At 34.2% G+C, this 15,595-nt stretch overlaps 4 protein-coding genes across 5 annotated transcripts; 2 read left to right on the top strand and 2 right to left on the bottom strand.

Moving 5' to 3' along the window:
• Positions 1 to 994: 994 nt before the first annotated feature.
• Positions 995 to 3,975, bottom strand: mmy (UDP-N-acetylglucosamine pyrophosphorylase mmy). Of its 2 annotated transcripts, XM_011065570.2 has the most exons (4): positions 3,720 to 3,975; positions 2,671 to 3,638; positions 2,024 to 2,420; positions 995 to 1,951 (listed from the first exon to the last, which is right to left on the bottom strand). In XM_011065570.2, exons 2-4 carry the CDS (start codon positions 3,147 to 3,149, stop codon positions 1,412 to 1,414), a joined length of 1,416 nt encoding a protein of 471 aa, XP_011063872.1. In that variant the 5' UTR covers positions 3,150 to 3,638; positions 3,720 to 3,975; the 3' UTR covers positions 995 to 1,411. The 2 variants fall into 2 exon arrangements, with proteins under 2 accessions (XP_011063872.1, XP_011063871.1); XM_011065569.2 differs by having other exon boundaries at positions 2,671 to 3,975.
• Positions 3,976 to 6,746: 2,771 nt separating this feature from the next.
• unc-119 (unc-119 lipid binding chaperone) lies at positions 6,747 to 9,382 on the top strand. Its single transcript, XM_011065572.2, has 4 exons — positions 6,747 to 7,192; positions 7,717 to 7,830; positions 8,167 to 8,466; positions 8,561 to 9,382. The coding sequence occupies exons 1-4, from the start codon at positions 7,054 to 7,056 to the stop codon at positions 8,689 to 8,691; spliced, it is 684 nt and encodes a 227-aa protein (XP_011063874.1). The 5' UTR covers positions 6,747 to 7,053; the 3' UTR covers positions 8,692 to 9,382.
• On the bottom strand, positions 8,554 to 11,008 carry LOC105151717 (sn-1-specific diacylglycerol lipase ABHD11). The gene is made up of 4 exons (XM_011065571.2): positions 10,682 to 11,008; positions 10,462 to 10,618; positions 9,946 to 10,311; positions 8,554 to 9,736 (listed from the first exon to the last, which is right to left on the bottom strand). The coding sequence occupies exons 1-4, from the start codon at positions 10,792 to 10,794 to the stop codon at positions 9,419 to 9,421; spliced, it is 954 nt and encodes a 317-aa protein (XP_011063873.2). The 5' UTR covers positions 10,795 to 11,008; the 3' UTR covers positions 8,554 to 9,418.
• A 2,482-nt stretch (positions 11,009 to 13,490) lies between these two features.
• LOC105151720 (transmembrane emp24 domain-containing protein) lies at positions 13,491 to 15,418 on the top strand. The gene is made up of 3 exons (XM_011065573.2): positions 13,491 to 13,770; positions 14,422 to 14,768; positions 14,873 to 15,418. Exons 1-3 carry the CDS (start codon positions 13,644 to 13,646, stop codon positions 15,020 to 15,022), a joined length of 624 nt encoding a protein of 207 aa, XP_011063875.1. The 5' UTR covers positions 13,491 to 13,643; the 3' UTR covers positions 15,023 to 15,418.
• The last annotated feature ends 177 nt before the right edge of the window (positions 15,419 to 15,595 follow it).

Raw genomic sequence — 15,595 nt, 5'->3', positions numbered from 1 at the left:
GCAATTTCACATCGCTTAAAATCATTAGGAATGATTCAAAAGCAAGGAAATTGGGTTCCATATGAACTGACGCCGAGAAACGTTGAACGCCGATTTTTCACATGTGAAATGCTGCTTGCCAGGCACAAACGAAAGGGTTTTTTGCATCGTATAGTCACTGGTGATGAAAAATGGATCTACTACAATAACTCAAAGAAGAGGAAATTATGGGGATCACCTGGCTATGCTTCAACATCGACAGCCAAGCCGAATATTCATGGAAAAAAACTTATGTTGTGTATTTGGTGGGATCAGTTTGGTATCGTGTATTATGAGTTGCTCAAACCGAACGAAACCATTACTGAGGCTCTCTATCAAACACAATTGATGAGATTGAGCCGAGCACTCAAGAAAAAACGCGCCCACTACTCCAGGCATGACAAAATTATTCTCTTGCATGATAATGCTCGATCACATGTTGCGGCGCCAGTCAAAACCTACATAGAAACACTCAATTGGGAAGTTCTACCTCATCCGCCGTATTCACCAGACATTGCCCCTTCCAATTATCATCTATTTCGATCGATGACGCATGACCTGTCTGAGCAGCACTTCACATCATATGGAGATATCAAAAATTGGATCGATAATTGGATAGCCTTAAAAGATGAAGCGTTCTTCCAACGCGGTATCCGTATGCTACCAGAAAGATGGGAAAAAGTAATGGCTAACGATGGACAATACTTTGAATAAAACATTATGTACCATTCTTTCACAATAAAAATGCTCAATTTTTTATTAAAAACGGCGGAAACTTATTTGTACTCCCAATATCTTCCAATCAACATAATTTTTTATGTTTATGGCTGAAAAGAGCGCGCTAAATTTAAGTCTGTTTTTATCACAATTATTTCAAAAATAGCACACAAATAGTCCATTCAATTTAATATAACTTGGACTTATACATGCATAATAGAAGACATTAGACAATTAGATTTCAAATAATTAGAAACGCTTGTATATATGTGTATATATATATAAATTTATAATACTTTTATTTCATGTATATATGATAACAATATATAAAAATGTGATGGTCACAATATTTGTGGACTAAACAATAATATTGCCAGATATTATAATCGAATTACACTTGAATATATACAGCCAAATTCTATACACAATTATCGACATCATAATATTTTATTTACACGATTTTTCTTTTCATCTAGTTCAGCCAATCCCGTCAAATAAAATTCCGTGAAATAAAAGTAAGCATGACTATTAAAACCGAAAACCGGATGATATATAAATTATATAAATGATCATTATCAAACAATATTTAAAAAATGTATGCTTAATCCATTGATCGAAAATGTAAATGTTTAAAATATGTCATTATTATAGAAGAATAAAAAAAATTTCCTTCTTATTATTCGAGAACTTGTGGTCCCACGAAAGATTGACCGTTTACGATTTGACACAAGTTTTCTCCCGCATACGAGAGCAAAGGAGAGATTTCGACGTTGTCTCCAACTTGTTTTGCACCTGCTTTCAACAGCCACTTTTTGTGTAAATTGAGTAAATCAATACGAGCGGTGCTTGGACAATCTTGACCAACGGAATTTGAATTTTTCAGCGGACTAAATTCTTCCTCGCGCGTTCCCTGCCACACTGCGAAATTCTTTGCAAAAGGAAATACGTCAAACACAAACTTTTCTATTTTGATACCGTTAGGAATTTTTGAAATGATTCTTTCTCCGTCGTCATTAACGTATGAAATTTTCTTTTTTGCTACGTGCAAAAGTAAATCTTTCTCATAAAGGTGTGCAACGTCCTTCAAAAAGTCGACCGTAAAGTAGTGATTGCATATATTAGCAGCATTGTATATCAATTGTCCATTGACATGTCGAAGCTCTGCAGTTTCCTTTGTTATTTCGCTGTATTCAACTATTTGATAGTGATCCTCCACCTATATTAACCGAAATAAAATTAGTATAAACTTTGTATATAAATTTAATTATCATATTATAGAAGAATATACCTTGCAAACTATACCAACGGCTTCAGAAGGAGAAGACTTTTCGATAACTTTAACTCCGCAGTCGGTTTCAGATAGCAAACAGTATCCTATGAATATAGGATCTGCTACTTTCACCAAAATGTTGTCCACAGAATGTGCATGAACACTCTGGATACCGCGTTGTTCCATATCATCCAATATTCCTTGAGCTTTCAAAGCGCGATACAATCCTCCATTACCATCAGGAGCTTTGGAAACACGATGCTTAGCGTCCAAAATAATTTTTCCATCGAAGGTGAAACACGGCAGCATACCCTGTTTGAAGGTTTTGACATTTTTCTCTTTTAAACCAAAATAGTTGTGTTTGTTTAGATATTCGACAGTGGCGTCATGAGTAGCTTCGCTAGTAAGAATATACCTGAAAAATAAAATTAAATCAATTTCATTTTCTTTTCCTTATCACATATGTTACATTATAACAACAATAATTACATTCAGCAGAAAAAGCAGCTTTGCAACTATTGTAAGATTCTTTAATATGATTGATTTATACATTTAGATTCAGTGAAAAATTAAGGGCAAAATCAATCATATTAAAGAATTTTATAACAATTGCAAAGCTGCTTTTTCTACTAAATACAACCAATGATACTTGTTGATTCTCATACCAAATTATCTCTCCATGTTTCCCATATTGTTGTTGTGCCATACTTTGCAAGCAGAGTATTCTTTCTGCCTGCAATTGAAAAAGAGTTTTGTGTGATGGCAATGCAACATCATACATCCCCTTAGGATAGGTAACTCCTAGTCGTGTGCCTTGACCACCTGCCAACAATAATACAGCCACACAACCTTGGGCTATTTCTTTCAAACCACGTTCCTTATATGTATTCAACTCTTCCTCAGTGGAAGTCTTAACAGAAGCTATCTTGGTCTGATCGATCGGCTGTATCTTGTCATCCAATGTATTCTGGGCAATGGTCTGGGAGGATTCTACAGCCTTCTTAAAGTATGCCGTAACTTCCTGTAAATTAAGCTCATTTATATCATTCTCCAGCTGGTTCCTATCCTCATCCACCAACTCCTCCCAAAATCTGAGCAGATGTTCCTGATCATACTCGCTCAGCTTCTTTTTTAGACGCTCCATACTCTATATCGTGTCAATAATCGCGTTTGACACTTGTGAACGCTTGTGGAAAGTGTATCCCCTTATCGCGTGTTGCGTTTATCGTCGTGTGTTCTGTGTAAATCCCTCGATCTCGATACAACTGCCCACGTCACGTCAAGACTACTCAAGCCAGTCAAGACGCGAACGCGAGCGCAAGGGAAAAAACGAGAAAGAGGCAACAGGTATTCATCGGGTTCGATCGGCCTCTCTCGCGACCACAAGTAGCGGCAACATACCTTCACTTTCACGATTCCACGTAGCACGCCCGGTTCGATTTCTCTTATCGACCCCTCCCGCCAAACCAGCCTTCTCCGCGCATACGATCTTCTTTTTCCTTTCTACCATATCTTATAACGTTTTACAACGAGCCGTCGTTTGCGTGGTCGATGTAGCTCGTATCGTGGATGCCGTCGTTTAGAAGAATTAATTCTTCTGCGATGTAACATTCAACAATAGGGGACAGATAACCTGTCAATATCAACAGACAAGTTCCTTGTTAGTTTCGTTTCGTTCTAACCATTTCACAACTGTCAACAAAACAAAAGAGACCATTCACAAAGCAGCACGTAAAATTGTACAGCGCTATCGATAAGTGATAAACATTCCTTTATGTCTTATCAACCTTGTAACGGCGGAACCGTTGCAATGCCACTTGTAAACAAATAGATGTAAACACATGTAAATCAATGTTTCTCTCTTTCTTCTCCTATACCGGCGCTGCGGCGAATCCCGGTAAGAAAGCGAACGACCTCGATTCAAGAACTACATGCTTGCATAAATGACTGCCTAAACGAGAATTTCTGAATATTTTTTTCTTTTGTTTTTATTGCTTGCATTCGTTAATATTCGGTGACATTCCAAATTTCAAACTGCCCAAGAACTGGTATATATCTCATATATATATATATATATATATATATATATTAGGTGTTGGAATTAATTCGTAGCGTTTTTTAATGAAAGAATGTTATTTATTTCACATGAGCATTAAAAAATACATTAATGAAAGTACTTCCCATCTCTTGTAAAACGCTACGAATTAATTCCAACACCTAATATATATATATATATACAATGAGAACAAAAAGTACAAGGAAATTTTTTATAAAAAGTTTTATTTGTAGAAAATAAACATTAATTAGCAATTTTATACAATGAATACATTCTGTTTTTACATTAACAAATGAGCTTCGCATATATTTTTGATTTTACAAACTAAATTTCTCAACTGTACGAATATTTTTTGAGCATCCAAACAATATAATTTTTTATTTTCGCTTATTTTTCAGATGATATATTTCCTATAATTAATACACATCTTTTTAATATAATTTTAAGAAACATACAGTCTATTTTATTCTTTATGAATAAATTGTTAATTATCCAACAAGAAATGAGCGTCAATTAAACGTCAAATCTATGTCAAATTGCTGAAATTATCGTATCGATATTGATTCAACATCATTTCGATGATTCATTTCTCGCTGGATAATATTTACTTTTTAAAAATAAAGTTTTTTTTAAAAAATATTTTTTCTGTACGAACACTTTGCACTCACTGTGTATGTATATATATATAAACTTTTTTCTCAACATTCAGATAACAGTTTTATCTGAGTCGTGATTTTGATAACAATTATCATTTTATTGCGGTCTTGCTTTCCGTAATATTGTAAATACTATATACAGCATATAAATGAAAAACAATCTATTTCAAATTCGTACGACACATGTCCAACGTAACTCAGAAATATCTGTGGAATTTTCACACGCTTCTATATGTATATGTAATCACGGCATACGATTACAGAGAGACACATTGACAAATGATCGTTCCCAACGATACGTCGTCGTTTTAAAACTATAAATAGATAAGGACCTGAAAATATGTATAAAATATGTATAAAATATGAGAATAAATTTGAAAATATGTATATGTATAAAATTTGAATAATAAATATAAATAATATAAATATAAATATAAATAATATAAATATAAATATGAATAATATATAATATATAATAATGTGCATAAAATATATGTATAAAATTTGTATACATATACAGTGAAAGCAAGAAGTACTCGTACAAGGAAATTTTTTATAAAAAAAAGTCTTATTTGTATTTAGAAAATAAACATTAATTAGCAATTTTATACAATGAATACATTCTGTTCTAACATAAATAAATAAGCTTTGCATGTATTCCTGATTTTAGAAGCTAATATATTATTCATATATTAATCAAATGAGCATTAAATGAAATGTAGTCTAGGTAACAAAACTGAGCGCTATCAGACGAGATTTCATGTCAATTTTTAAATACACAGCATCTCATACCTCCTCCAATCTGAGTGGTAACATCATAACACATGTACAAATATAATGTAATTCAACAGCAAAAATGACCGGCATCAATTAACGAATCCGACTTTCTACTAGCATCCGCGATTTCATAAACGACGACAGAAATTGTAGCGAAAGAATTGATAAGACGGAAAACTACATCGTCTGCCTTTACAATTGGAAAAATCTGCATATTATCAACCCAGCAAACGAGAATGAATCATTAAAATGGATTAAAATTTTTTTCTATCTGAATGCGTATTTTAAATAGCGAATACTTTTTTAGATTTAATTGGATTCAATTGGATGCAATTGGATTGAAAACTGCGTTTCCTATTCAAAATTTTGAATTGAACAGTATTCACAATATATACAATTGTGTTTGTGTGCACAGAAAAAGCTAATATTATTTTTAGATTGGAAGGCATAGAGATATGCTCCATGCAATTCTTATAAATAAATAAAAATGCATTCAGAATTGAAAAGCATTCATTTTAACATTCGTGAATCAATATTTCTGAAAATCTGAATTCATTTCAACTCATTTCAATCCATTCTCGTTTGCTGGGAATGCACATATCGAAGATCTCGAGTTCTTCAAGAATCTCATTATAAATAGGGATATCATGTTAGGGTCTGATTGGATGCCCTATTGTGGGTACTCCCTCATAATTTCGCAAATTTTTCGTGCCGAATTCAACACGTTGTATTGTATTCACGCTATATCTATCTATGTTATTTCGTACAACTATGAAATCCAACAATTCATAAATAAAACAAATAAATTTCTTCATTGACAATTTAATTCGTACATGTGAGATCATCACGATTAGACAATTACATACAAGACAAAGATAGATTAGAGAGAGACCATTACAGAACTGTGGACAACGCCATATGGAGGCCCCATTTAATCTCATCATATCATTTATGATCATTTAACGAAAACGAACCAATGAAGTATCTCATCGTGGTATACATACGCCACGTGGGTGTACGATAAAATAATCATACAGCAACAATTAATGATGCAACATTAAAAAAAAATTAATTATGACTATCGCAATAAGCTTGCGACTAATATAGAACCATGCCTTAAATCATGCCGTAAACATGTCTTCCAGTTGATTATACAATTGACAGTAGCTAAAAATTAGTAGCCAATAATTATAATAATATGAAATTCCAGTGCGCATGTACAAAAAATCAGACCAACAATATGGCGGTGTTGTTTGCTGATCGCATCACGGCGATCACGCTGATCATGTGTTCACAATTTATTCCTGTCTGAGAAGACCATAATCAGTCGTAAACGTAATCAGTAATGACTTCTAAGGACTCTAGGATGACGCGTGGCCGTGGCAACGCGACGAACAAGTCGACGACGAAACGGTGAACGTGCGATAAAGTATTGAGACGAGATTGATGTCGATCGACACTGCCGTCGTGAACTTCACTCCGGCCAATCCCTCTCGTTCGACCGAATGCCAAACGTTAGCGTCTCCATATACAAATACGTTTAGTCTCGTGAATAAATTATGAGCGTGGACAGCGAGAACAAGTCGAGCGAGTCGCGAACGATTGCGCCGTACAACGCAGAAAACGGCACCGACGGTGGTGTCGAGGGTGGACCGGTGACTCCGGAAATGGTGCTCCGATTGCCCACTATCACGGACAGTATGTTCCCACTTGGAATTTAAATACTGCTGTCTCTTCTTGTTCTCTAATGGATTTATGATCCACTTCAGTGGCTCAAATTACTACAATTTATCACTGTCTCAGTATAGCTGCTTTCCATTTAGGAGACAGTCAACACAAATGAATTGAAATGAGATTGTTGAGAAGGATAGAATGACGTTTGTGTCGACTGTTTTTTTTTTATTTTATATAAAAGAAGAGCAGCCTGTGTTTACTCTTTTAATCCTTAACATAACAATGATTTTCCAGTGTTTTGCTACACACAATTGGTCTTCGTGTTCTGGGTTTATAATTTTCATCACTTTAAAAAATATACAAAAATTATTAAATGATTTTTATATATATTCTTTAGAAAGTATTTATAAGAGTTGTATATAAACTTATTACTTGACGCTTCTAATTTTTTAAAAGTACTTAGGAATGTGACCCAATTGTACTAAGGATTAATATTTAGGTATTGCTTGTCAAATCACTTTTATGCATAGATAACAATATGTTTACAGAATATCTCTGTTCTCCTGAGGCCAATATCTATGACATAGACTTTACGAGATTCCAAATTAGGGATCTAGAAACTGGTGCTGTACTGTTTGAAATAACAAAACCTCCCGCTAGTGGTGCGTAACATATTTTAAATGCTATATATTTTTTATAACTTTTATAATTTGAACATTTTAAGATTCCTATGTAATAAATAGTGAAGAATCTAAAGAATCTAAATCTTCTTTGAATAAATGTATAATAATGCTCTTGCATTATGATAAACAAAAGTAATGTATTAAACATATTGTGATATCACATTATTTAAACGTTGTACAATGCAAAATTGTGTAATAAAAGTTTAATATGATTATGGAAAAACAAAGAATTAGTTGTAGATTTAAATATAAATCGAGCTTTAAATATCAATTGCACTCATTTATAGTATTTTTAATTTTTTGTATATTTACCAGAATGCGATGTTCATCAAGAACCGGAACCAGATTGCGAAGAACTCGGATCTGAAGATACAAATACGGGACGCTTTGTGCGATATCAATTTACGCCACAATTTCTGAAGTTAAAGACGGTCGGAGCGACAATCGAATTTCTAGTAGGACCTAAGCCGATCAATAACTTTCGGATGATAGAACGGCACTTTTTCCGAGACAGGTTGCTGAAAACCTTCGATTTTCAGTTTGGATTTTGCATACCAAACAGCAAAAACACATGCGAACACATCTATGAGTTTCCAACGTTGCCTGCGGATCTAGGTGAGTAGCTAAAAGGAATTTTAATAAACTCGGCATATACCTGAAATTGTACGGCGAAAAATTAAAATTCTAAACAACGTGCATGTCTTTTCAGTTTCCGAAATGATCGCGAATCCATTCGAGACGCGATCCGATTCTTTTTATTTCGTCGACAATCAACTTGTGATGCACAATAAGGCCGACTACGCTTACAACGGTGGGCATACAACGCACGATGTATTGTAATGTGCAGTTTGTTGATTAGTATTATTGCAAGTGATATATATAGGATTACAAAAATATATCACAGTTACATGTTACAGCGATGATGATGATAATGATGATGATGATCGGTTTGCACATTTTGCTAGCGTTTGACATTTCGTGTTTCGGCACAAAACGAGCTTAAAAATTTGCAGATCAGCAAATGATCCTTGAACACGCGATTACTGTTGCAACGGAAATGCTTTAATCTAAAGCTACATTTGATTTATTGACAAATTGAATAGTTCCTATTTTTCTTTAGTATAAAAAAACAGTAATTTATTTATGAATTATTAACGAATCAAAGTGATACTTAATTTTATAGACTGTTTTAATAGCATCTGTCCTTGCGCGATGCATTCGCTAGCGGCGAGTATCGTTACTTAAGCACATGTAGCACATTGACACACGTGGCCTCTTGAGTGGAATTACATCTAGTTCCACGAGCTTTCTAATCTCTAAAGCCTATTCACAGTTTCCACGACATGTGCGATGGAGGGCAAATTGAATTAGGAATTTCGTTTTTTCGACGCTCAACGGCGCTTTTCTGTCATAATCACATAACTTACAATTTTTTTCCACTCTTACACGACTATTATTGTTTAAATACTTTTCACATTGTTCTGTAATATTGTGGAGTTCATCCAAAATACACGTATATATTTACAAAGGATATATGTTTGACTTTTTTTCTACATATTCACAATTATCACAAGGCCGAGTTATTTATAAAAGTTGCTAAAAGCTCAATGAATTCGCTAGGCTTATCTGCGTGAACCCAATGACTTGCTCCATCGATATAATGAAATTCTGCCTTGGTAAATAGTTTCTTGATTGCATCGTGATCTTTCGCTTGAATATAATCACTATTAGCACCACCTATGAATAACGTAGGGCCATCGTAGATTTTTGAGCCTATATTAGGAAATACAGCTATCTGAGTCGAGAATGCCTGCTCCAGCACCGGTAAATTAACTCGCCATTTGTATTTTCCCGCGTCTGCTTCCACCAAATTCGTTAGTATAAACTATACAAACATAATACAAATGTGACTCTTATGCTCATGTTTACTAGTGGTTTAATTTTAATCTTAGTTCAACTCTCTATTTTTTTAATGAGAATTAAAAGAAGATTGAAAAAAGAGAAGAGCATAAGTTGAATCAAGATTAAAGCTAATTTACATTGGTAGAAACAGATATTATGCTGAAAATAAAATAAGACCAGAAGAAATGTTACCTGACGCATCGAATTAGATTTAATAGATTTGGATAGTTGTTGATCCACTGTTTTGCGTGCCTTTGACAGGGTGAGACTTCCATCCACCATTACCAAACGCATAGCTTCGAAGATCCTTTCCATCTGCATAAGATTAGGGCTAGTTCTTACAGGAGACATATCAACAATCACCAATTTCTTAACGTGTTGTGGAAAATTCAATGCGGTATACATAACAGCTGAACCGCCCATACTGTGACCAACTAGGATGGCTCTCTCAAAGTCTAGGTCTTTCAAAAGTTGAATCATATCCCCTGCCATGTCCTTGTACGACATATTTGATGAATGTGGAGAATCACCATGATTTCTAGCATCCACTGCTATGACCTACGCATTTATTTTCTTAAGCGCAACACAAAATTATTTTCATACTAACGATCTAAGAAATAAAATGCATAATCTATGTTAAGAGATATTAAAAAATTTATTGTAATTCAAGTTTAATCTCGTAGATTGTCAGAAAGCACTAATAATAACCTTGCGCTTAGTCTTTTGATGGATCGTCTTCGACAACGAATTCCAATTGTTTTTCGAGCCAAAGAGACCGTGCATTATAATAATAGGTTCTTTCACATCTTGCTTAAGTTCTTTCACTGACTCGTACGAAGTATAAGCGAGTTTTACTGGTACAGTTCTTGAAGAAAATATTTAGGTTAGAAACAGGTGCCACAAATTAATCCACTGCGCAAATACTCACAATAAGAGATTGCTGCGTAAACATTGGCGACAAGAGGAATGCAGACTTTTAATCGAGCAATGCAAGGTGGGTTTCCTCCACGGAAGGAACACTGATAAATTTCGGCCTATCATTATTAATCAGATTACAAATACTTCATGTATCTTCTGTTCTTTATCTAACAATCACAGAGGCCTCTGATAGCGCGCATAATTGCTATTTATAAATTCTTGTTATCGAAAACCATCCAAAACTGATTTAGCGCTCACGCCTCGATGTTTACAATATAACTCTCTTCATCCTCCCCTAATTTACAGCATACATTTCAGTGATTTAGACATGAATTTCATGGACCAAAATGAGTCAAGGCGAATATACATTAAGCGTTAATCAAAGCATCAATTTGTGGATTTGCAATTTCATCCAAATTGGTACTTCGAGACAATTACTTTGCAATACTTTCATCATAATTTAAAGATAGAGGCTGTGGTCAAAGTCTCGCTACAAATACTTTGAAGCATTTGATGGACCAATTAGAAGAAAGAATTTTACAAACTGATCAATTAAAAAATGCTTCAAATGCGTTTGCAGCTTCGCGTTGACCGTACTTATAAAATCTCTTTTTTACGTTTGTCATATTAAAGATCCGTTATTTTTAAATTTTTAGCGTCATTTATTTTGATCTCAGAGTCATTTTCCTATTTAGCGATTCTAAAATAATAATTAAAAATAATATTAAAATTAACAAATAATAATTAACTTGATATGCTCCTCTTTTCAAAAGATTCATAACGATATCGATATCTTGAACAGACAGAATTATTTTAAGGAAGTTCCAGAATATTTTAGGCCCGATAACATCAGGCAGAAAACTCTCTGTTTCTGTCTCTTTTTAGCTTTAAAACGAGACAGAGTTAAGTCTCACTTAAAATCAAAGTGATATTGGTGCAACTGGGCCTTAATCATTTAAGTTTAAATGATATTTAAAATTAATCGCTAGCCTCTAGAAATTATATAAACAAATCTTGTTGTAATAAATTTGTTATTAGTATACAGCTTTTCCGATATATTGTATATAAAATCGAGGGCATAACGAGTCAATCGCTAGTTTTTATATGCTTATAATTGAATGCTTATAATTGAAACTATCTTTAATAAAAATATATTAATTATGTCTTACTAAAATTTGGCGTCCAATATTTATTTGTAGACAATTGTAGTTCGTTTTACAATCCTTAATTCAAAGTGCATTCGATGAGCGTATTATTAGCACCATTTGTGTAAAGGTGCATTCACATGCAAGCGTCAAGTAGCGAGACTAGCAATCAATCATCAGTTGAGCGATACGGGCATGGTGTAAAAAATATTTTTTACACTATTGTAAAAATCGCCTCGTTAATTAGTTGCTGCTTCCGCTGCTTGACGCTTGCATGTAAACGCACTTTAATATCTACTGGACGCAATGAGCGATGAACGACGAGCGTTATCTAATAAAAATTCTGCTTTTCCTCACGTGACGATACAAAGCAAAGCTCTCATTGAATGACAGAGTGAATCTATTGTTCTTACCTATACTGTGGTTGCGATCACCACAGAAAGCAGTTTTGCAACTGTTCTTTAATTTGATTGATCTTGTCCTTAATTCCTCATTGGATCTAAATATTGGATCATCTAAAAAGTATCCGTGGTTTTTTGTCACTAGATGTGTGTTGATGGTCATATATCTAGTGACAAAGTACCGCGGATACTTTTTAGATGACTCAATATATTGTATAAACCAATCAAATATATTAACTAATCAAGAATGATTGCGTTTAGCAGAGAAAGCTTTATAACTGTAGTAAAATTCTTTAATATGATTAGTTTATACCTTTATAAATCTATAAGAAATCAAAAGCGAGAACCAATTGTATTGAAGAATTTAATGACAGTTGCAAAACTGTTTTTTTCTGCTGAATGCAGCCATTCATACGCTCGCGAGCATAGTGTCATCCTAAGGGAGCGTTTATATTGGTCATAAGGCCTTGCGCACAATGGAGGAAATATTAGGAATAGGGAATAAATATTGAGATTTCAACCTATCAGAAACCGTTTATTCTTTATTACTAATTTTTTATTCCTTCTATTGTGAGCACTACTCGACTGTGATTAGTCAATTCTTAAGCCTGTGTCCACGATGCTGAAGAAATCGGTCCGAGACCTCGAATGAAGAAAGAATTGACCAATCGCGATGGTCATGTGATCAAATTGTTCAAACGTGATTTGTTAATTTTTTCTCTATCCGAGATCTCGGATCGATTTCTAACATCGTGGACATCGGGCTTTAAGATTACAATTTTTAGGAGCTCCGCCAATAAAAGGAACAGAGGATAAGAATTTCAACCTATCAGAAACTGTGTATTCCATAATCATGAGTTCCATAATACATGATTAATAGATTGAAATTCTTATTCTCTGTTTTCTGTTCCTTTTATTGTGCGGAGCCGCTTACAGATTGACCTAGTTTCCACCGAAGGTTTAATCCGGATCAGAATGTAAAACCAACCAACTACAGTCGAGTATTCCCCTGTTACAGTCAAATAGGAGACAGGAGAATGCTCGACTGTAATTGGTTGGTTCTTACATTCTGATCCGGATTAAATCCTCGGTGGAAACTAAGCCATTGTCATCAAATGTTAAATAAGTATGAAATGAATGCACGTTGCGAACGTTGGGGAAAGCAACCCAAAAAACCGAGGCGTGGGTGAAATTAGAGACCCTTCTAGGTGAACCGGCCCTATACATACATATATGTATGACATTTTATTGAAGAAACTTTAATTTCTGCATGATACGTGGCGACATACAATGCATAGATTGCATACGTGGCGCTGTGGTAGCAACATGCCGCTGTCGCTGTGAGTGGCGAGCGATCGGTACGTGCAGGCGGAGTAGAAAACATATGTCATTCTTATGATTATATAGTAAAATTCAAGCGAAGAAAATGAGGTGGCTTAGCTCGTGCTTGTTCCTCGTCTTATCCATCGTCAATGTACGTTGTTACTTCATCACGGTTGACGCCCATGCCGAGGAATGCTTCTTCGATAAAGTCGAATTCGGCACCAAGATGGGTTAGTTTTCTACTGCGTTTCGATCCTTTTGTTACGTTTTAAGCGAGTATCTTCGTCGACGACTATTCATTAGTATAACTTAGATTAATCTTATCAATTGTTTTATTGATTGTTGTATGATAATTATTAGTTTACTGATTTTCTTACTTTTTTTTTATTATTTGCCACTACTGATTTCTCTACTGTTTTTTTACTTATATTGTTAACAGACAAGTTCTTGTATAAAAACTTTGTATTTTATGAAAATTTAGTTCTTGTATAAAAACTTTGTATTTTACGAAAATTTTTATGAAAATTTATCTATATAAATTGTACAAATTTTGCATGTGATTATATTTGAGTATATTTTACTTCTCTGATTTTATTTTATTTTACTTTGTTATAAAATATATCAAAGCAAAATTAAACGATTAGAGGTTTGTACTTTGGAAACTGAATTGTTTCTTTTTGTCGGTTAAACTTTTCTTTTTTTCTATATTGAGGGGAAAAAAAGAAGAAAGAGATAAGTGGTACAAGAAGTTCAGCTAAAAAGGGCAGGTTTTATACAATTCTGATAAACCTGCCTGTTTAATCAATAAAGCCTTCTTGATTACTTACAATTAGTTGCATATTCACATGTTGTCTAATATCGTTTATTTTGTATGTTTGTAGGTCTTACATTTGAAATAGCAGAGGGTGGATTCTTAGATATAGATGTTAAGATAGTCGGCCCCGACGGTAGAATAATTTACCAAGGTGAACAGGAGAGTAGTGGGAAATATACGTTTGCTGCGCATACTTCAGGCGTTTATACTTACTGCTTCAGTAATCAGAAGAGCACAATGACACCGAAAGTGGTAATGTTCAATATGGACATTGACGAAAATCGGAAACAATCTGAGGATAATGCAGGTGCGGAGAATCAGGATGGAGATAGCAATCATGGAAAGTTAGATGATATGATCAAAGATTTGAGCACCAGCTTGTGGGGTGTGAAAAACGAACAAGAGTACATGCAGGTATATATTAATGGAGAAGCAAAACCTACACATTTCTTTATCGATGTTTATATTGCCGATCTGATTTAAATGTTTACGAGTATTTTTTTGTTTGCGATTTTTAGGTCCGCGATCGCAATCATAGGGCAATCAATGAGAGTACAAATTTCCGTGTCGTGGTGTGGGCGTTCTTCGAAGCTATGGTATTGGTATGCGTAACGATAGGGCAAATCTTTTATTTGAAACGATTCTTCGAGGTGCGAAGAATCGTGTAATTTAGGATAACTAATGATACACTACGTGAATCAATTGTACATTTTTCTATGTAATTAAATTATCTCGTTCACAATAAGTCATCGGTAAATGCTCTCCACTTTGTCGAGGTTAAACCCAAACTGTTCATCGTTAGCATTAAGATATTTCCTACAACTGTAAGATTTCTAATAAAAAAAAAGAATTTGTAACGGGACGAAATACGAGACTTCGTGCAATCGTGAATGTTTCCACAACAGTGAGAACGTTAAGAAGAATAAAATATGTCTGTAATAAGGGAAAAAATACACATGCATCTTTCTCTAAATGTCAGTTGTTATATTCGACTGGCGATATGAATATCCATAGTTCCATTTTGTACTTATTAATAGTTATTAGTAAAACATGCTTTTAATGAACATTGAAAGTTAATATTCATCCTGAACGAGTTCTTTATCAGTTGTCCTTCCTGTTTAATTATCAACATTTGGCTGATAAAAGATATAATATTGGAGAGACAATCGATGGGATCGATTTCCTGCGAGAAGAAAAAACACGTAAGGGATTCGATAACGATCGCAAGTCGAGTCTAACAT

This window comes from Acromyrmex echinatior, chromosome 2, assembly GCF_024713525.1.
Source record: "Acromyrmex echinatior isolate Ae372 chromosome 2, ASM2471352v2, whole genome shotgun sequence".
Lineage (NCBI taxonomy): Eukaryota > Metazoa > Arthropoda > Insecta > Hymenoptera > Formicidae > Acromyrmex > Acromyrmex echinatior.
The sequence above is the reverse complement of the archived record's forward strand: the minus strand, read 5'-3'. Positions and strand labels throughout refer to the sequence as shown.